The sequence below is a fragment of the Gouania willdenowi genome, chromosome 17, assembly GCF_900634775.1.
Source record: "Gouania willdenowi chromosome 17, fGouWil2.1, whole genome shotgun sequence".
Lineage (NCBI taxonomy): Eukaryota > Metazoa > Chordata > Actinopteri > Blenniiformes > Gobiesocidae > Gouania > Gouania willdenowi.
In genome coordinates this window covers 5,181,988-5,201,342 of record NC_041060.1, presented here as the reverse complement: position 1 = coordinate 5,201,342, position 19,355 = coordinate 5,181,988, and the positions used below count along the sequence as shown (strand labels likewise).

General features: G+C 39.8%; 1 protein-coding gene and 1 long non-coding RNA gene across 4 annotated transcripts; both read left to right on the top strand.

The window, feature by feature from the left end:
- Positions 1–1,053: 1,053 nt before the first annotated feature.
- sdr16c5a (short chain dehydrogenase/reductase family 16C, member 5a) lies at positions 1,054–18,845 on the top strand. Of its 3 annotated transcripts, none has more exons than XM_028473091.1 (7): positions 1,054–1,204; positions 8,656–8,983; positions 10,658–10,789; positions 10,985–11,084; positions 13,512–13,656; positions 13,736–13,861; positions 16,547–18,845. In XM_028473091.1, exons 2-7 carry the CDS (start codon positions 8,663–8,665, stop codon positions 16,641–16,643), a joined length of 921 nt encoding a protein of 306 aa, XP_028328892.1. In that variant the 5' UTR covers positions 1,054–1,204; positions 8,656–8,662; the 3' UTR covers positions 16,644–18,845. The 3 variants fall into 3 exon arrangements, with proteins under 3 accessions (XP_028328892.1, XP_028328894.1, XP_028328895.1); XM_028473093.1 differs by having other exon boundaries at positions 1,054–1,305; XM_028473094.1 differs by lacking the exon at positions 16,547–18,845 and having other exon boundaries at positions 13,736–13,865.
- On the top strand, positions 11,118–12,328 carry LOC114479425 (uncharacterized). The gene is made up of 2 exons (XR_003675994.1): positions 11,118–11,422; positions 11,543–12,328. It is a non-coding gene; the product is annotated as an uncharacterized LOC114479425 (long non-coding RNA).
- Positions 18,846–19,355: the final 510 nt, after the last annotated feature.

Here is a 19,355-nt window from a genome sequence, read left to right as displayed (position 1 = left end):
ATATGCCGCTGCCTAATTAATTATATATTAGTGTATTACAGCACGTTATATAGTTCACACAGTCACACCCACTGACTGTGAAATATGTGAAGGTTCAAAGATGTGATTACAGTATCACTAAAGTCAAACATTGTCAGCTGATACCAAAGCTTACAGCTCACACTCTGTCATAAAGTGTGGCATGAATGCAACCATTATCGTAATAATAATAATAATAATAATTATAATTATAATTATTATTGTTACATATTGTTATTCTGCATCTTCTTTCTTTTTTCTTCTACTGTCTACAGCTCATCTTCAGACTGTCCTACACAAACATCTGCACAATTATGGTTCATCAAACATTTATGATTGATCAATAATTGAGCAGTGCATCAAAATATTTGACTGTCAACGTTAATGTAAACATGTACTTGCTAAATATATTATAGCAATGTTCATTACAAAAAAAGACAAAATATGGAGTCATCGTAGATGATGTTTGGAAAATCTTGGAATTTTATCTTAAACCTGAATTTCATACAGTATTTTTAATTAGTCTCTCTTAATAACAATTAAGGTCAATGAAAAAATGTCCTTTTTAAACATCAGTTTTTCCACTTGTGGAGCTCATAAATCATTATTAATAAACAATTGACCAACATTTTCCCTCTGTCTAGATATGATTTGTCTGTTTTTGGATTTTTGTTGTGATAACTGCATTTTTTAAAATCTGCACAACGCTAACCGCTGCTGTCTTCCACACAGGTGACTGGATTAGTGAATAAGTAAAGCTACATTTCCATGTGCTAACTATGGACGATGTTCCATCATGAAATAGTTGTAAACGAAGGATGTGTTTGACTTATTGATTTATTAAATAACCATTGCAGCTGTAGAATTCTCGAAAGAGACGAAGTTATTATTATTATCACCACCTTTATGTAAATTTTTAAATATTCTAAATGTCCCAGTCTGTGCTGTAACAGGAGCTCGGGGAGTGTTAAACCACATTTTCATAAGCCAAACTACATTTCCCATGAGGCCTTTCAGTAGCTGATGTGTGACGTCACATAGGGCGGGTCGGCACCCTGTTTCCTTCCCTCAGGCTACGGAAAGTGTTTGTCCTTTTACAACCACAAGTTTCGTAACTCCGGGGCCGGTGACGGTGAAAGGTTGTTTCAGAGCTGATAATCATCCCCGGAGGACGTTTTAAAAACCGGTGAGTTGACGCAGAAATATACTTTAATGAGCGGTTAGCTTGCGGTCTGTCGGCGATTTCCGTGTCACTTCGAGCTGTGCTGTGAGTCCCTGAAGTCTCAGGTATCATTACACACATCACTAACTACATTAACTAACACTAACAACAATGATACACTAACTCATGCTACACTATGAACACTAACTAATGATACACTAAGAACACTAACTAATGATACACTAAGAACACAAACTAATGATACACTAAGAACACAAACTAATGATACTCTAACATCACTGATACTACACTAAGAACACTAACTAATGCTACACTAAGAACACTAACTAATGCTACACTAAGAACACTAACTAATGCTACACTAAGAACACTAACTAATGCTACACTAAGAACACTAACTAATAGAAGTTAGAACAATAACTAATGATGCACTATCTTCACTATCTTCACTAACTAATACTAAATTAAGAGCACAAACTAATGCTACACTAAGAACACTTACTAATGCTATACTAAGAACTACGGCTGCCGACGTTAGTCGTTTAGTCGACTAATTGGTCGATGCCTTCGTGGTCGACCAAGATTTTCATTGGTCGACCAGTAATGGTATCAGTTTCAATACCGTAAAAAAAAATGCAATGCACTTTTATGGGTAATAAGAATTAAATATCAATATAATATACTTAGTGCCTAAACATGATTTTATGTCCATCAACAGCTCTGTGTGAGTGCTAGCTGCACTGTTAAAAAAAAAAAAAAAAACGGTTGCACTTTAGCTGTCAGTGTGCTGCCCTCAGAGCAGAGAGCAGAGAAGGAACAAATTAAGACAGGTTTGAAACAAGCATTTACTGTTAAATCAATCCTTTTTCTGCACAAGAACATGGATTATCCTTATGTTTGATACGTGGATTATGTGAATAGATCCAACTGTGCGTTGTTTCAAAACAGCGCTAACAAAGCCAACAGGTGCGAGTCCTCCTGGAATACCCAGGGAACTAAGCTTAAGAGAACGTCATATCCACTTCAGAGGCTAACGGGCCAAGCAAAGCGCCCTGATATCAGTAATGAGACAGACTGGCCTGCACTCCCTTCTTAGACTGCAGCCTCGACATCAACTCCCTTGTCTGCCCAGGCACAAAAGTGGACATCTGTTAAAGGCAGGAATATCACCAAATCACAAGCCCAGTTTCATATAGAACTGGATAATCGATTTGCCCCACTGCTGAATGACCAAGGATCTTTCTCTAATGAGGTCAACACACAACCTTCCGGAAATGCGAGGATTGAAAGTGCTTCAGGAAAACAAAAGCAACATGCTAGGCCAAAGCAACAACCTCACACACTGATAGTGGGGAACGTTTCTGTTAAATATGCCCAGAAGATGTTCAGCAACATTGTGAAAGTTACTGCTTACCTAATGACAGTATCAGACCTGCTGACAAAATCTTTCATATTGTTGCAGATTACCCACATTTGAAGAATGTTGTGATTCATTTTGAATTAAATGATTGAGCCAAGAAGGAGTCTGAGGTGTTAAAGTAGGATTTCACCCACCTGCTAAAAACTGTGAGCAGTTTGCAGCCTCAAGTGTTCGTCAGTGGCCCGATACCCCCAGTCCACAAAGGAGATCTGAAATTCTCAAGGATTTACTCTCTGAATAAATTTTTGTCTTCGGCTTGTGCTGCCCTTTCACTAAATTTTACGAAAATATTCAGAGTTTTTTGGGAACGTTGTCATCTTTTTAGAGCAGATGGACTGTCTAAACAAGGCAGGAGTGAAACTTTTCACATCCAACTTATTTTACTTCACCAGTCACACTACTATCAATCCTGATAAAGACAGAGGATAACATGTACCATCGGAGAACAAAACAACAAGGAAAGACCATGCAGTCTATGAGCTTCCATCAAGAAATGAAAATCAAAATCGCCAAAATGAAGAGGTCAACTCAGCCCCCACATCTCAGGACCCACCTGCTTCACACCAAAATTTGCTTACTTCTACCTCATCCAGCTTCTCTCCTACCCCTGCCCTCTTGGATTTAACTGCCCAGATGAACGAGCTGGTTCTTGCTGGCACAAGACTGACACCCCACCACGGTCCCATTTTCTCTCCCCTAAGGAACCAATCAGCACTACCCATCCCTCCTTGACGATACCAGGCCCAGGATCACGCTTGTCCTCAGGCCTGCTGTGTTCAAATTAGAGCGACACAGGTCTGATGTGTGCTGGGTCTGGACTGCAATACCTCTATTTTAAGACCAGAAAAAGTCAGGGCCTTATGAAGTTACTGCAGCTTCTTTAATTCCTGTGTTAACAGGTAACAGATAAAATTGTTAAATTAAAGCAAAACAAAAAGCTTAATTGAGATCAAAATTTGACTACTATAACATGTCATTCATAGAGTCCACCAGTGTCTCCAGTAAAGTCTTTTAAATTAGCTCTTCTTAACGTTATATCTCTTGTTAACAAATCACTGCTAATTAATGATATTATTTTGACACATCACGGACTTTTTACTTCTTAATGAAATGTGGTTGAATGATGGTATCAGTAATACTATTCTCAATGAAAGTGCACCACAAGACTTTTTTTTTATTTCAATAAGTGTCATACTTGCAGGAAACGTGGTGAAGTTGCTGCCATCTTTAAATCAATATTTTAGTGCAAAGATATAACATTTGGTGATTTTTATCTCCTTTGAATATATGTCATTCTTACTGAAGGGTGATTCAAGAGTTCTGTTTTTAGTCATTTATAGACGTATATATTATAGGAATTAATGGAGGAGTTTGCTGGACTGCTGTCAGTTGTATGCACTGAATACAACTTTTTAATAATAACAGGTGACTTTAATATTCATGTAGACGATAACATGGACAATACTGCCAAAGAACTATATGCTTTAATGGACACTTTTGGTCATGTCTGCTCCTCCATCACCATCTGGTACGCTGCAGCTACGGCCAAGGACAAGGCCAGACTGCAGCGTATCATCCACTCTGCAGAGAAGGTCATCGGCTGCAATCTGCCCTCCCTCCAGGACCTGTACGCCTCCAGGATTTTGAGGCGTGCAGGAAAGATTGTGGCCGACCCCTCCCACCCCGGTCATAAACTGTTTCAATCTCTCCCTTCTGGTAGGAGGTTTCGGTCCATCAGGACCAGAACCTCCAGACACAAAAACAGCTTCTTTCCCTCTGCCACCATCCACATGAACACACCCCAAGTCACCCCCTGAACCCCCCCCCCCCCCCCCCCCCCCACCCGATCACCACCTCCACCAGCTTGATACCTGCTGCACTGTATATATATATTTATATTTATCCTATTTATCCTTTATTCTCTATCTATCCTTTATTTATCCCTCATCCTTTATATTTATCATTATTATTATTATTATTGTTGCTGGGTTGTTCTTTGTTGTGTTGTTTTTATTTCTTTTATTTCTTTTTGTTGCTTGTTTTGTGCACCAACCACCAAGTCAAATTCCTTGTACTGTCCTCAAAACTGTACATGGCAAATAAAACATTTCTGATTCTGATTCTGATTCTGATGTGACTGGTCCGACACACAGTCAAGGTCACACTTTGGATCTGATTATCTCTAATGTAATTTAATCTCTGCTGTTGACGTAAGAGACGTAGCTCTATCTGATCATTGCTGTTTTTTTTTTTTACTTAGAGACTGTAACATCTGTCCCCCATACTTCTGTGTGTTTAAAGAAAAGATACATAAATCACAACACATACAGTTTATGGAAGCCATAGTGATGACACCAACCTTGAGTGCTGAGATAGTTGATAATCTTTTGAGTTTGAATACAAAAGTCTTTATTGTCATATACAGTGGATATAAAAAGTCTACTCACCCCTGTTCAAATGCCAGGTTTTTGTGATGTAAAAAAGTGACACCAAGATAAATAATTTTACAAGTTTTTCCACTTTAATGTGACCTATAACCTATAAAATGCAATTGAAAAACAAACTGAAACCTTTAAAGGGGAATAATAAAAAACTTTAGATAACCTGGTTGCATAAATATGCACACCCTTAAACTAATACTTTGTTGCAGCACCATTGGCTTTTATTACAGCACTCAATCTTTTTGGGTGAGTCTATCAGTGTGGCACATCTTGATGAGACAATATTTGCCCACTCTTCTTTACAAAACCACTCCAAATCTGGCAGATTGCGAGGGTATCTCCTAGGGATGTAACGATTCACTCAACTCCCGATACGATACTGGGTTCACGATACGATTCTCTCACGATTTATTTTACAAAATGTGACTGTATATAAATGACTGAAAAATATTCCTTTATTTTTTTTTGGGAAAATACTATACTATTTATCATTGTCAAAAGAATCCCTTGGTAAACTATTCAAAACAATGCAATTTAACTAAAAATAAATCTTGAATGAAATAAAGAAAGGAATAATACAAATGAAGAAGAAGCTTATTATTTAAATTCTGGTTCTATAGTAAACAATACAAAACTGCACAATAGTTATTTTTCTTTTTAAAAGTGCAACTGAAAATGTATTTTGTGCCTTAACAATTGGACTTAACAAAAAAAAAAAAAAAAGTCATTTTACTGTATTTAGGTCAGATATTTGTTTGAACCAGCAGAGGGCGCTGGTAACCCAGTGGTCGGTTGGCATGCAGATATTTTGCAGTGAAGAAGAGATGCTATGCGAGCAGACAGAGCTAATAGAGAAACGTGACTTTTACAGATATTCACGTAATATTACAGATATTCTTTCGGTGCTAAAGGGGTAAGGAATCATTTATGAACATGTTTAAGAGTAGAAGATGGCCAGAACGAAAGTATTAGCAGATTTCGCTCGCCGCCAACACTTCCGGGTAGCGCCCTCTGCTGGTTAAAAAAAAGTACTGCGATTCAATTTTCACAGCATCGATGTGAATCGTTATACCTATGAATCAATTTTTAACTGCCTTACGATTAATCGTTACATCCCTAGTATCTCCTGTGCACAGCCCTCTTCAGATCACCCCACAGTTGTTCAATCGGATTCAGGTCTGGACTCTGGCTGGGCCATTCCAAAACCTCAATCTTATTTTGTTGAAGCCATTCTTTTGTTGATTTGGCTGTGTGCTTAGGGTCATTGTTGTATTGAAGGATAAAGTTCATCTTCAGCTTTCTAACAGAAACCCAAAGGTTTTATGCCAACACTGCCTGGTATTTGGAACTGTTCCTCTTCCCCACCCTTTCCATTTCCCACCTCGAGCCTCTCCTCCCTGTTCCCTCAACCTTGGTTTCATTGGACCATAACACATTTTCCCACATGCGTTTGGGAGACTTCAAATGTGTTTTTGCAAAATGAAGACGGGCTTGGATGATTTTCTTTCTAAGATAAGGCTTTCGTCTTGCCACCCTACCCCATAGCCCAGACATATGAAGAAGACAGGAGATTGTTGTCACATGTACGACACAGCCAATACTTGCCCGAAATTCCTGCAGGTCCTTCAATGTTAGTGTCAGCCTCTTGGCAGCCTCCCTGACCAGTTTTCTTCTCGTCTTGTCGTCAATTTTGGATGGACGTCCTGTTCTTGGTAAAGTCACTGTTGTGCCATATTTTCTCTGCCTGATGACTGTCTTCACTTTGTTCCGTCTTATATTTAGTTCTTTGGAAATTATTTTGTAGCCTTCACCTGATTGATATCTTTGAACAATGAGATCCGTCTGATGCTTTGGAAGCTCTCTGCGGACCATGGCTTGTGCTGGAAGATGTGTCTACAAAAATGTCAGGAAAAGCCTACTCGAACAGCTGAACTTTATTTGGGGTTAATCAGAGGCACTCTAAATGGCCTCAGGTGTGTGCTGACTCCAATTTAACACGAGTTTGAATGTAATTGGTTAAATCCTTACACAGCCCTGTCCCCCGTTATAAGTGGGTGTGCACACTTTTGTAACCTCACTCAGTTTTTATTTTTACTTCACCTCCCTGAAAGGTTTCAGTTTATTTTTCAATTGCATTTTACAGTTTATTCACATTAAAGGTGGAAAAAGTTGTGAAATTATTTATCTTGGTGTCATTTTTTTACTTCACAAAAACCTGGGTGTGTAGACTTTTTATATCCGTTGTATGTGGTGGCTCCAGTCAAAACAAAGAGAAAACCAAACACACAGAAAACACCATGGAGGAGGACTGAGATAATGCAGGATTTGAAATCTGATGGTAGAAGAGCTGAGCGTAAATGGAGATCAACAAAACTCCAAATTAATCTAGAACTGTAAAAATAAGCCTGCGTAATTTCAATGATGGCTTGTTCAAAGCAAGGCAGCAATACATTTCTGAAATGATTGCTAAAAATGTCAACAACTCTCACACATTGATTTCTGTAATTGAAAAGCTCAAAACTCCCCCAGATCAGATAGCCCCTGAATTACTGTCAACTGGAAATGCAATGAATTTCCTGTATATTTCAATAAAAAAATACAATCAATAAGGTCAAACATCAAAACAAACCAACAAAATAGCAAAAAGCTTGAACAGCTTCAACCACTGAGGGATGAGTCAACTACAATGTTAGAGTTTATTACAGTGAACCCAAAAACAATAGAGGAAACTGTTCAGCAGCTGAATCCATCAATGTGTTGCCTTGATACAATACCTTCAAACTTCTTTAAAACTGTTGTAAAGTCAGTTGCCACTGATTTGTGTCAGATAATTAATTGCTCATTCCAATCAGGCACCGTACCAAAGTCCCTGAAAGTAGCTGCTGTGAAACCTCTGTTGAAAAAGACAACACTGGATGCCTCTATACTGGCTAACTATAGACCAATCACCAACCTTCCATTCATAGCCAAGATCATTGAGAAGGTGGTCTTCAACCAACTGAGTTAATTCTTAACATTACCTAATGCTACCCTAACTAATGCTACCCTAACTAATACTACACTAACTAATGCTAAAGTAACTAATGCTACGCTAACTAATGTTAGCACTATTAATCTGTAATGTGTGTCAGGTTTGTCCATTGACTGTTAAACCTCGGGTATGAAACACTTTCGGTTTAATTTAGTTAAGTTTTCAAAGACTAAATCAGTTTCAGTCACCCTGCATCAGCAGACACACTGAGGTTTGAGCAGGAACTTAAAGAACCTTAAAGAGGAAGTGTTTGAGTTTCAGGTCTGATTTTTGTCTTCTTTAAAACCTCAAACACTAAATGGAGCTTTTGTCTTAATAAACTCAAACTCTGCTGAGTCAAGCTTTCTCAAACTTATTTTGATCAAATTTCAAATGTGATGTAAATACTGAGGCTAGCAGACGGACACGATGGCCCTCAGAATGAATGTGTGGTTTATGAAACATTCTTAGATCAATAAATCTCAGATCATTGACGTTGTATAATGTGGTGCATTGCATTGTGGGATGTGGACTTTCATTCTTACTTTGATTTTTTTCTTGTTTGTCCTTCTTCTTCCTTCAGACTAAGGATGAACTTTGTGGTGGAAACCCTGCGAGTGCTCGTCCTGTGCCTCTGGTACAGCCTGCAGTCCTTCGCCCACATCTTTGTACCGCGGCGCAGGAAGAGTGTAACAGGGGAGATTGTTCTGATAACGGGGGCGGGCAGCGGGATTGGACGCCTCATGGCTCAGGAGTTCTCCGCCCTTGGAACGGTTGTGGTGCTGTGGGACATCAACCAGGAGGGTCTGCAGGAGACGGCCCGGCTAGCCAAGAGCGCTGGCGCCATCAGAGTTCACCACTACGTGTGTGACTGTAGCATGAAGAGTGAGGTTTACCGGGTGGCGGAGCAGGTGACGCACACACACATACTACTTCCTACTCAGCAATACGTTAACCAAGCTTATTGATTTGTATTTGTTTTAAAAACATTTGACCAATGGAAAAAATACGGTTCTTTTTTTTTTTTTTTTTAACCAATCACGTCTCCCTATCTCCCTGCTTGTTCTCGACCCCTTGCGTGCATGAGCCCACACTCAAAGACACACTTTGTCACGTTTTTTGTCATATATAATGATAAAGTTGTGTTTACTTACTGCTGAATGAGACATGAGATGACGAAGTTTCTACACAATACAAGCGATGAGCTGAGCTCCACTTCTGGAGCAGCAGTGCTCGTGCATGTAAGTGAGATGGAGCACAGAGGGGAGGGGGGTAAAGGCAGAGCCGTCGGTGAAGCTACATTCAAAATCATGCTAGCTTTCGAAAATCACCTACCCTGTTTTAAGTCTTAACTTTTTTTAATGACGTTTATTTATTTTTTAAAACATTTCTATGTTTTTAATAACTTTGAAATAATTTAAAATATTTTTTCTAAGTTTGAAATCATTTGAAGATATTTTTGTTGTTAATGCTAGTTCATGTTAATGATAGGCTAATTCTAGCTAATGTTAATGTTAGGCTAATGCTAATGGTTGCTAATGCTGATGTTAGGCTAATGTTAATGCTAGCTAATTCTAGTTAAAGCTATTGTTAATGCTGATGTAAGGTTAAAGTTAATGCTAGCTAATTAAGGTCCGAAGGCCTGAAGGCCATGGGAACCTATTATTCTTGCTTTTATTATTATTATTCCACACCAGTTTACCTCCTTAGGATGCCCAAAGTCTCACGCACCTCAGGCCTGCTGAAAAACTAGGTAATTTGGCACAATGAAGGCGCCAAAAATGCGATGGAACCGCACGACCGGCAGGTTTGCCCGATTCATATAAATTCGCAACATTCTTGTCCCTAAGATGGGCAAAAAGTTACATTCTGACCACCCCAAAACCAAACAGGAAGTCAGCCATCTTTGGTGAAAAAATGGCGTTTCGCCCTGAAAACGCATTTGTGCGAACTAGTCTGAGGGGCTCAATGCGATTTGCTTCAAACTCGGCCAGAACACTTAAGACCCACTAAAGATTAAAAATCATCGAAAGAATTTGCGTATCTAACGGTTTTGGTCATGCGCGCATTACAAATGTAACGCAAAAATGAGCACAAACTGTGATGGACCCGCACGACTAGTAGATTTGTCCTACACATGAAATTCGCCACATGTGTTCTTGACCCCAAGATGAGCAAAACGTTACAGATAACCCTGCCCAAAATCAAACAGGAAGTCGGCCATCTTGGGTTAATGGCGTTTCGCTTTTGCGCAAACTAGTCTGAAGGGCCTCTTTCAATTCACATTCGGCCAGAACACTTAGGACCCATATAAGGATGCATATAACTCTCAAAAGCAAAGTTCAAACTACTACATATTTGATACACATGTTGACTGTCCATTCCTGAAAAAGACTCAATGTCAAAATTGCTCATCATGCCTTGCGTTCTCAGAGGGCGCCGCTTTTAGTGGCGTCCGACACTAACAGCTCTAGCGGAAAGACAATATGTTGTGTTGACTTCAAAATAGTGTTGGCTGAATCTTATAAGATGGGAGCAGGTCGCTGATGGAGAAAAACTGAATTAACTCTCTCCTCTGTGCTCAGGTGAAGCGAGAGGTGGGTGATGTCAGCATTCTGGTGAATAACGCTGGCATCGTGTCGGGGAAGAAGTTCATCGAAGCTCCTGATTCGCTGATCGAGAAGACGATGGAGGTCAACACCATGGCTCACTTCTGGGTCGGTTATTTATCATCATTTATTACCTTTGATGATGACATTGCCATTTCCTCAGGTTCCTCTCAGCTGAACACCTGAGTCAGACCAGGAACCAGAGGGTGGGGGAGGTGGAGGTGTGGTGGGACATTTATTCCACCAGGGGGCGCTAATAGGCTCCTCCCCCATCAACTTATTAAAGCTGTTTGTTTCTCTCAGACGTGCAAAGCTTTCCTTCCTGCGATGATGGCCAAAAACCACGGACACCACGTCAGCATTGCCAGCAGCGCCGGACTGATCGGAGTCAATGGGTTAGCAGGTCTGTCCTAATCTCATTAATGATAATAAATAATTTAATAAAAATTAGTTGATAAATGAATCAGAAATTCAATAAATAATCAGATTTGGCGGTAAAAAAAAGTTAAAGCAGAACTAAGTAACTTTTTCAGCTTAATAAATCCTTCTCGTAGTCCCTCTGAGGGTAATACAAGAGTTTATGGGGTGATTGGGGGTGTCTGTCATCTCCCCTTACTGTCTCTGGCCAGAAAACTGCACTTGCAACATTCCCTGCCTCTGACCCGGTGGCAGTCTTGCAGCTCTGTTTTCATTCTCGCGACAAGACCTACTGCTTTACGGCAGTCCGATACACACTAAAAGGTGCGTTCACACCGAATGCGACTGCAGTCACTTCAATCGCTTCAGTGGTGCTTTTTGGTCACCCAATCACTTCATCGACATCATTACCAGGGAACGTGCGTGTGTGTGCATGTGTTGCAGGATGAGGGGAGACAGCTGGCTGATCACTTCACTCATCATAAACAGCGCCACTTTTACGGTATAAATGGTCAACTTACTGAGTTACTAAAGGATGAGTTCACTCAGTATGTAGGCTTATTCAATAAGGTAACTGCTTTCATTTTCCCCCCGGTACGTTTAGGAAGCCTCCCGCTGCCCATCTCACTATAGTGGGAGGGAGGAGCTGCTGCCACAGGGGATAGCCAAAAGGGACCTTTAGGGGTAGCGCTAAGTTTAAGTTACTTAGTTCTAATCATTTTATTAAATATTCTCAATCACTTTGAAAATATTTAAGAATATTTTAAATGGTTTGGCTATAGCAATGCTAGGCTAATTCTGGATAATGCTAATGCTAATTTAATCATAGGCTAATTCTAGCTAATATTAATGCTATGCTAATGTTAGGAAAATGCTAGCTAATTCTATATGTTAATGCTAGGCTATTATTAGTTAAAACTAATACTAGCTAATGCAGATGCTCGGCTAATGTTAACACTAGCAAATTCTATGTTAATTTTAATGCTAGCTAGTTCTAGCTAAAGCCATTTCCTCGAGGCTGTTGACATTCGCTCATAGAAGATCAATGTGAAATTACTGCCCGATTCAACGAGCATTAATGGAGGAGTAGTCATCTAATTGAATTGCATGAGGCATAATCGGAATCTACTTTGATTTACCTTTGAAACGATATATCACATGACTATGTTCCCATGAATTTGGAACTGACCCGAAATGGGCCCCCAGGCCCCATTTAAAAAAAAAAAAAAAGGGCTCCGAGTGTCTCATCATATTCATTCATAGGGTATTCATACCAAACTGCATTCCGATCTAAGGAAAACTGACAGAGGGGTAGTCATTTGAAAAATGGGGCCCTCTGGCACCCCTGTGACACTTACGGGGTAATGGGCCCCATTTATATATTGGTATATGCCAATGATTCGATTCCACCACTCGTCGTAATATTTGGTCAGTTATAACTTCACTCACTAAAAGAGATTTAGATGAAAACGATGCTATCTGATATTTATTAGTCACATTTAATAGTTTTTTCATTGTTTTGTATTCTATTCGTAGTTTTAATTTTAATGAGATTTTCATGGTTAACTCCTCTATTGTGTGCTTTAGTTAGTGTTGCATGTTGTTCTGTAATGCTCAGCACGGTGTTTATGGGGTATACGTGCTCTGTACTTTGAGTCAAGGGCTTATCTATGGGAGCTTTTGGTGTAACTGCTGGTTTATGCTCAGCTAGTAATGCGTGTGTGGAGTTTTGAATCACAGACTGTAGATTTAATTTTAGCATGGACACCGTCTTTTTTGAATATATCAGCACGTTTCCAAAAGAGGTTCTATACCCCTATTTAATGTATGAAGAGGGCCAGAAATGAATATTGATTTCCAACTTGCCTTTAGAAAGTCAAAGAGAAGGTTAAACTCGTTCATGGTCTGTATTGATTCACGTTGGGTGGTATCGTTCGTTCCTACATGTAACACTATTTTAGTGACAGTTGCTGGCAGCATGGGTAGCATTTGATGAAGTTTATTTAAGATAGTGTGAACTGTAGCACCTAGAATACAGTGTATGATGGCATTAAATAATCTAATATTCCTTGTTATTGAATCACTGATAATGAGTGTAGTTTGCGGGAAGAGAGTGTTAGGAGTGAGTGTGCGCCTGTTATACTGACCAGGAACGTCCGGCGGGTGGATCATAGCTGGCTGTGGTGGTGTTTCCGTCCTTGGAGTTGACTGGCGTTGGGGCGTCTGTGTAGGAATGTCTGAGAAAAACTGTCCCCTTTAACTCAGACGGACGAACGCACGGACTGAACGAGCTCAAACCCATATCCTCCTTCCACTTTGTGGTGGGGGATAATAATGGGTTGTGTAGAATAATGTGTCTTGTGTTTCCATCCTCTAATCGTTATGTGAACTTGTGTGATTGGTCCCTTCTCAGATTACTGTGCCAGTAAGTTTGCAGCGGTTGGTTTTGCTGAGTCGGTGGGTTTGGAGATGTTGGCGCTGGGTAAAGACGGAGTGAAGACCACCATCGTGTGTCCATATTTCATCAACACGGGAATGTTCAATGGATGTGTGACCAAGTAGGTGTTTCTACCTCTGTGGACATGACGTGCGTGCGTGTGTGGCTCCTGGTTCACTGTGTGCTTGTGTGTGTGTCAGGTGGCCGTCCATCCTCCCCATCCTCAAACCAGACTACGTGGCCAAGAAGATCATCCAAGCTGTCCTCACTGACCAGGTGTTCCTCCTCATGCCAAAGAGCATGTACCTTATCATCGCCATAAAGAAGTGAGTGTGTTCACCTCTGCCGCACGCACGCACACACGCACGCACACACGCACGCACACACACACACACACACACACACACACAGCAGAAAACAATCTACAGTTAGAAAACAGGTCATGATATCATGGCTATACTAGTCATCATGTTATATTGTGACTGGTTTGTGTCACTTTGAGCACTGGTTCACATTGGTTTTGCGTTCCAACTTGTCATCGGTTTATCTTGTGACTAGTTTGTGCTCCACTGGGTGTTACAGTTCAGCTGGTGATCATGTTATCTTGTGACCCACTGGGCGCGCCTACCATTGGGTGTTATGGTTCAACTGGTGATTGTTTTATCTTGTGACCCACTGGGCACTCATACCACTTGGTGCTACATTTCATCTGGTGATCATGTTATCTTGTGACCCACTTGGCACTCGTACCACTCGGTGTACCAGTCCGACTGGTGATCATGTTATGTTTTGATCCACTGGGCACTCATACCACTTGGTGTTACAGTTCAACTGGTGATCATGCTATCTTATAACTGGCTGCAAACACGCTGATTCCTCGTACCAGCTGGTGTTGCAGTCGTTCTGGTGACCGTTATGTCGTAGTGCGTAATGAATGATGTGAGCGTGCAGGACAGCGGCCCTTCAGGACCTCCCATTTTTCTCCCCTGTGTGTTACTAAAGTGTGAGTGTGTGTCGGTCTTCTTCTTCTTCAGCGCTCTGCAGTGGGAGGTCACGGCTCTACTCGCCTCCTTCCTGGGAATCACCGTAAACAGTCAGGCTGTGAGGCCCCGCCCACTAGCTCAGCACTAACTGGTTCAACAGACTGGTCCAGTTCATGTTTACACAGAGACACAGGGCTCAGGGGGAGTGTGTGCTGTAGGGAGCACAGGTGTGTAGTCAGCAGTTTGTGTAGTTGTGTTACTTCACACGGTGTTGGTTTGTGGCTTTGTTTTATGATGGTTGATGGTTTTTATTGGTTTGTGTGCTCATTAATAAAGTGTGTGTTTCCTCCTCAGAGCAGGAGCTTTTATTACTAAAACTTGATTGTATTTAATAAAAGTTTAATTTTGTCATATGATGATGTGTTTTCATCTTGTTCAGAGGCTGTTTTAGCTCCTCCCACTCTGCCTGGGCGCCACAAATCAAACACTAACAAGCTAACAATAGGTGATGCTAATAGTTTATCACAGGCAGGAGTCCCATATGTACACATCATTACACAGTGAGCTAATAATGATGTCTGAGGCTGCTGTTTATCAGCCTGCTGCTTGGAACAGATCAGGAAACAAACAACCAACCTTCCTTTATTAGTGTCATGTTTACTGAGTTATATCAGTTCAAACCAGTATAAACCAGTGCACAGACTGAGGGTGCTGGACTCCATCTGCATATAACAAAAATGTTTGTAATGTGTAACCAATACACATAATAGATTAGATTAGATACAATACACATAATAGATTAGATTAGATACACTTTATTAATTCCTTGGGAAGGCTCTGTCAGGAAAATTGTATTTCCAGCAGCATTACAGAAAAGAATAGAGCACACAGAGTTGAAATATATAAATACAGAATATAGAGAATATACTAGAAGAAATCAGAATGTACAGAAATGGATAAACAAGGTTGATTTTGCAGACTACTGCTACTCCTCTATCTGTTAATATCCACCTTTTTATAATCATAATGATTTTATACCACGAGTCATAAACTATGGAGAGTTAACATTTTAATCAGGATATGACACATGTTGGTTGATGGTCACGGCCTGTGGCTTTAAATAACTGGTGCATTGTTGACGGCGCCCTAACCAACAGGTAAGTTCTCCTGACAGAGTTCATAATTTAGCCACAAGTATATTAGAGGGAACAATGTGGTGGGGATGCGGTTAGTGCCATGACACCCCCCATAGTGTCACCTGTGAGCAGAAACATAGTAGTTCTCTGAACAAGAACGTTTACAAGCTGCATTGTGAAGGAATTCTGTCGACCATGTCTGGTTTCAGATGGAACTTTAGCTTGATGCCCATTAGCTTAGCCCACAGATCCTTTTCATAGCACCCAATGTGGTGTGAATGTAAACATTTTAAGTGTGTTTCCCGTACTGATATTATGGATGTCTGGATATCTCTGACTTAGTGTGGTTATTTTTCTCGGAGACGCTAAATAAATGTTTCTGTTATAGCGACCATTAGCTTTACACTTCACCATTGTTCAGAAACTGTAGACCAACGAAACACTGTTGTGTGTCATATCCTGTCCAGAATGGCAGCTCTCCATAGTTTATGCCCCAAGCTTTAACATTGTTTTTTTTTTTTGTAATAAAAAAGGTGGACATGCTTTGTTTATTGGTAACACATTAAACACATTTTTTGTTTTATGCATTTACAATACAGGTACATTTAACACTTCGACATAGAACACCACCTGTTTCACTGCATCATCATCATCCTCAGAATGAGTGTCGGTGCTAAATAGTCAGTATTAACTAGTCAGTACTTAACGGCAGGAGTGCTGCTCTGCTCTGATTGGTCACTGAGGTTTTTAGTGGTCAGTTTCTTTGGATGTTATTGATCAGCAGCTCTTTCACTATCAGAATCACATGCACAGCTTTCTGTTTTATGTGGACATTTTGGTTACACTACATACTGTGTGTGTGTGTGTGTGTGTGTGTGTGTGTGTCCTGCAGCATCCTGCCCATGCAGCAGTGCATCATACTGGGTCAGTACTTTGGAGCCTTTAACCTGATGGACACCTTCAGAGGACGTTCCAAGAAACAGGAGTGAACACACACACACAAGAACAGTGTTAACACACACACACGGGCTCATGCATGAAGGTGTTTGTTCTGTACTTCCTGGACTATAAGTCACCTTTTTCCACCACCTCCCCTGCTTCCCCTGATTGATCCACAGATAAGTCGCTCCACCCTATAAGTCACATGACTGAATATAGCTGCTTCATTTCGGTTTACTTTCCACTCAAGGTGCCAATCAAACAACTCAGCCAATTAGAGCATGCCTGGGGGCGGGCTTTAACTCGGACATGGGCAACGGGTGGTCCGCGGGCCACATGTGGCCTCCAAAACAAATACACAAAATGCATTCAGAAACGCACAAACTGACAACAAATATTCACACAACGACAAAAAATATGCACAAAGTAACAGAAAAAGACAAAAACACAAACGCTCTGATTGGTCTTTATTCTAAACGTTGACATTAATGTGGATCATGTGACCTTTAGATCACATGATGTTTGTCACTCCTGTTGTGATAAAAGTTGCACTCGTGTTCATTTTCACGACAAAGTTTGATTTAGTTTTAGTCATTTGACTAATATGCAAAATAGTTTTAGTCCAAATTTAGTCATCAGGACTATTTCAAGTATAGTTTAGTTTTAGTCAACTGAATTACATTACATTTTTGGTCGACTAAATCAGATATAGTTGTCTAAACTATAAAGAAAAAGGGTTTATGAATATCACCTTAATCACATGAGTTCTGAGGGGTTTTTGTCTTTTTTATTAGTCGCCAAAAATACATCGTGATGTTTTTTTTAGAATTTTTTTTTTATTAGTCTACTTATTGTCAAAAATGTAGTTGTTTCGACACAAACTATGATGAAAACTTTTAGTCGACAAAAATATCAGTGATCTGTCACTGGTGAGTCACTTTTAAATTAAAAAAAGTTAAGAGCCACAGTTGGGGAAAACACCTGATTATTAACAACCTAAAACTGAACATTTCAACATTAAAATGATAACGTATGCACTTTGTGTTCATTTTAGCAGCAAAATATGATTTTCTTATTTTTTGCCGTATTTCATTCATTAATAATATAATTATCGTGTGCTATAAAACTGTTCAGTGTTGATTAGTTTAACTCAGAGCCAGTTAGAGAGAGAATTGCGACATCTCCGTTCACTCCAATGGTTCGTTTTTTTTTTGGGTTTTTTTTTTTACAGCAATGGCGGTTCATGGAGCCTCACAATAGTTCCTGGAAGTAAGTTGATTATTGTAGCACAATGGAGCTAGAGCGGATTAGACCGTTTATGACTTTTGAATATTAAGACGTTTAAATAATCACATTGGATATTATTAGCATCAGCATATCTAATTAACGTGTGCATTATTAACTAGTGAAGAATTAATAATACATTAACGTGTCCATATGACAGTGTACTGTATAAATATTGTAAATCAATGCAGTTATTGACAACAAATTATCTAAAATCCCAGTTATGTCACTCGGAATCAATGGATTTGAATTGCCTGCCACTTCCGGGAACTATTTCAGTCTATTTCGAACTTCCGTTTTCATAACTCACTCTCTAAACGGCTCTGGTTTAACTCATTGCACGTTTTTACAGTGTAGATGTTTATTTTTATTTTTGGGTCCAAACACTTTGGTGTTTCTTTATATTTCACCTTCGTTGTTCCTCGTTTAGTGATTTTTAGAATTCTTACAATGTAATTTAGTGAGAATGAGTCAGAGAAACGTCTGCCTCTTGTCCTCAATGCAGTGCCTTCGCTCATGTTTGATCACGTTTAAGAACGAAAGCAGGAAAGACTCAGTATTACATTTCTAATGGTTTAACTGTAGCAAATGTTCATTTTATTGTGGTAATAACACATTTCATCTCAGACTCAGTTTTTGTTTGTTTTGCTGAAAACTGTTGATATTCATACTGAAACTTGAGTCTCCTCTATTTTAAAAGTGTGTGTTAAAAGAGTGGTTGTTGGTTCAAATCCTCTGCTTTTTGTCATCTTTGCTGCTTTAAAACATCCCTCATCCATCGATCCATTTTCTGACCCCCTTGTTCCTTTTTTCAGGGTCGCGGAGGCTTTTAAAAATGTCCGTTTGTATTCGTAACGGTTAAAAACGTGAACGTGATTTTCTGCGTCTTTGTCACTTTCATGTAAAGTGTTTGAATGTTTGTGTGTGTTTTATTTAATCATGTTGGAAATAAAGACGTCAAACAATCAGTTTTTGTCACATTCGTCTATTCTTCATAACACATGGATGTTGTGGGGAAAACAAGATGAAGTCAGTAATAGATGGAGAAAGCTCATTAGAAATGTTTCTGTTATTATTGATGCATTTGTTTCAGAAATACTTTGTGGAGAAAATGTTCTGCTTCGGCAGCTCGGATCTTAACCAAAGACATCAGAGCACATTACTCCAGTTTTAAAGTCTTTACACTGGCTCCCAGTCAGCCTCAGAATAGACTTTAAAGTTCTGCTGCTGGTTTATAAATGTGTGAATGGGTTTGGTCCAGAATACATCAGTGACATGTTAGTCAGGTATGAACCCAGCAGGTCTCTCAGATCTATGGCTACAGGTCAGATAGTGGAGCCCAGAGTTCACAGTAAACATGGTGATGCTGCTTTTAGTTGTTATGCTGCAAAGAAGTGGAACAAACTGCAGCAGAGCTGAAGTCAGCATCACATGTGAACATTTTTAAATCAAAGTTAAAGGCACTTTTTTTCTCTACT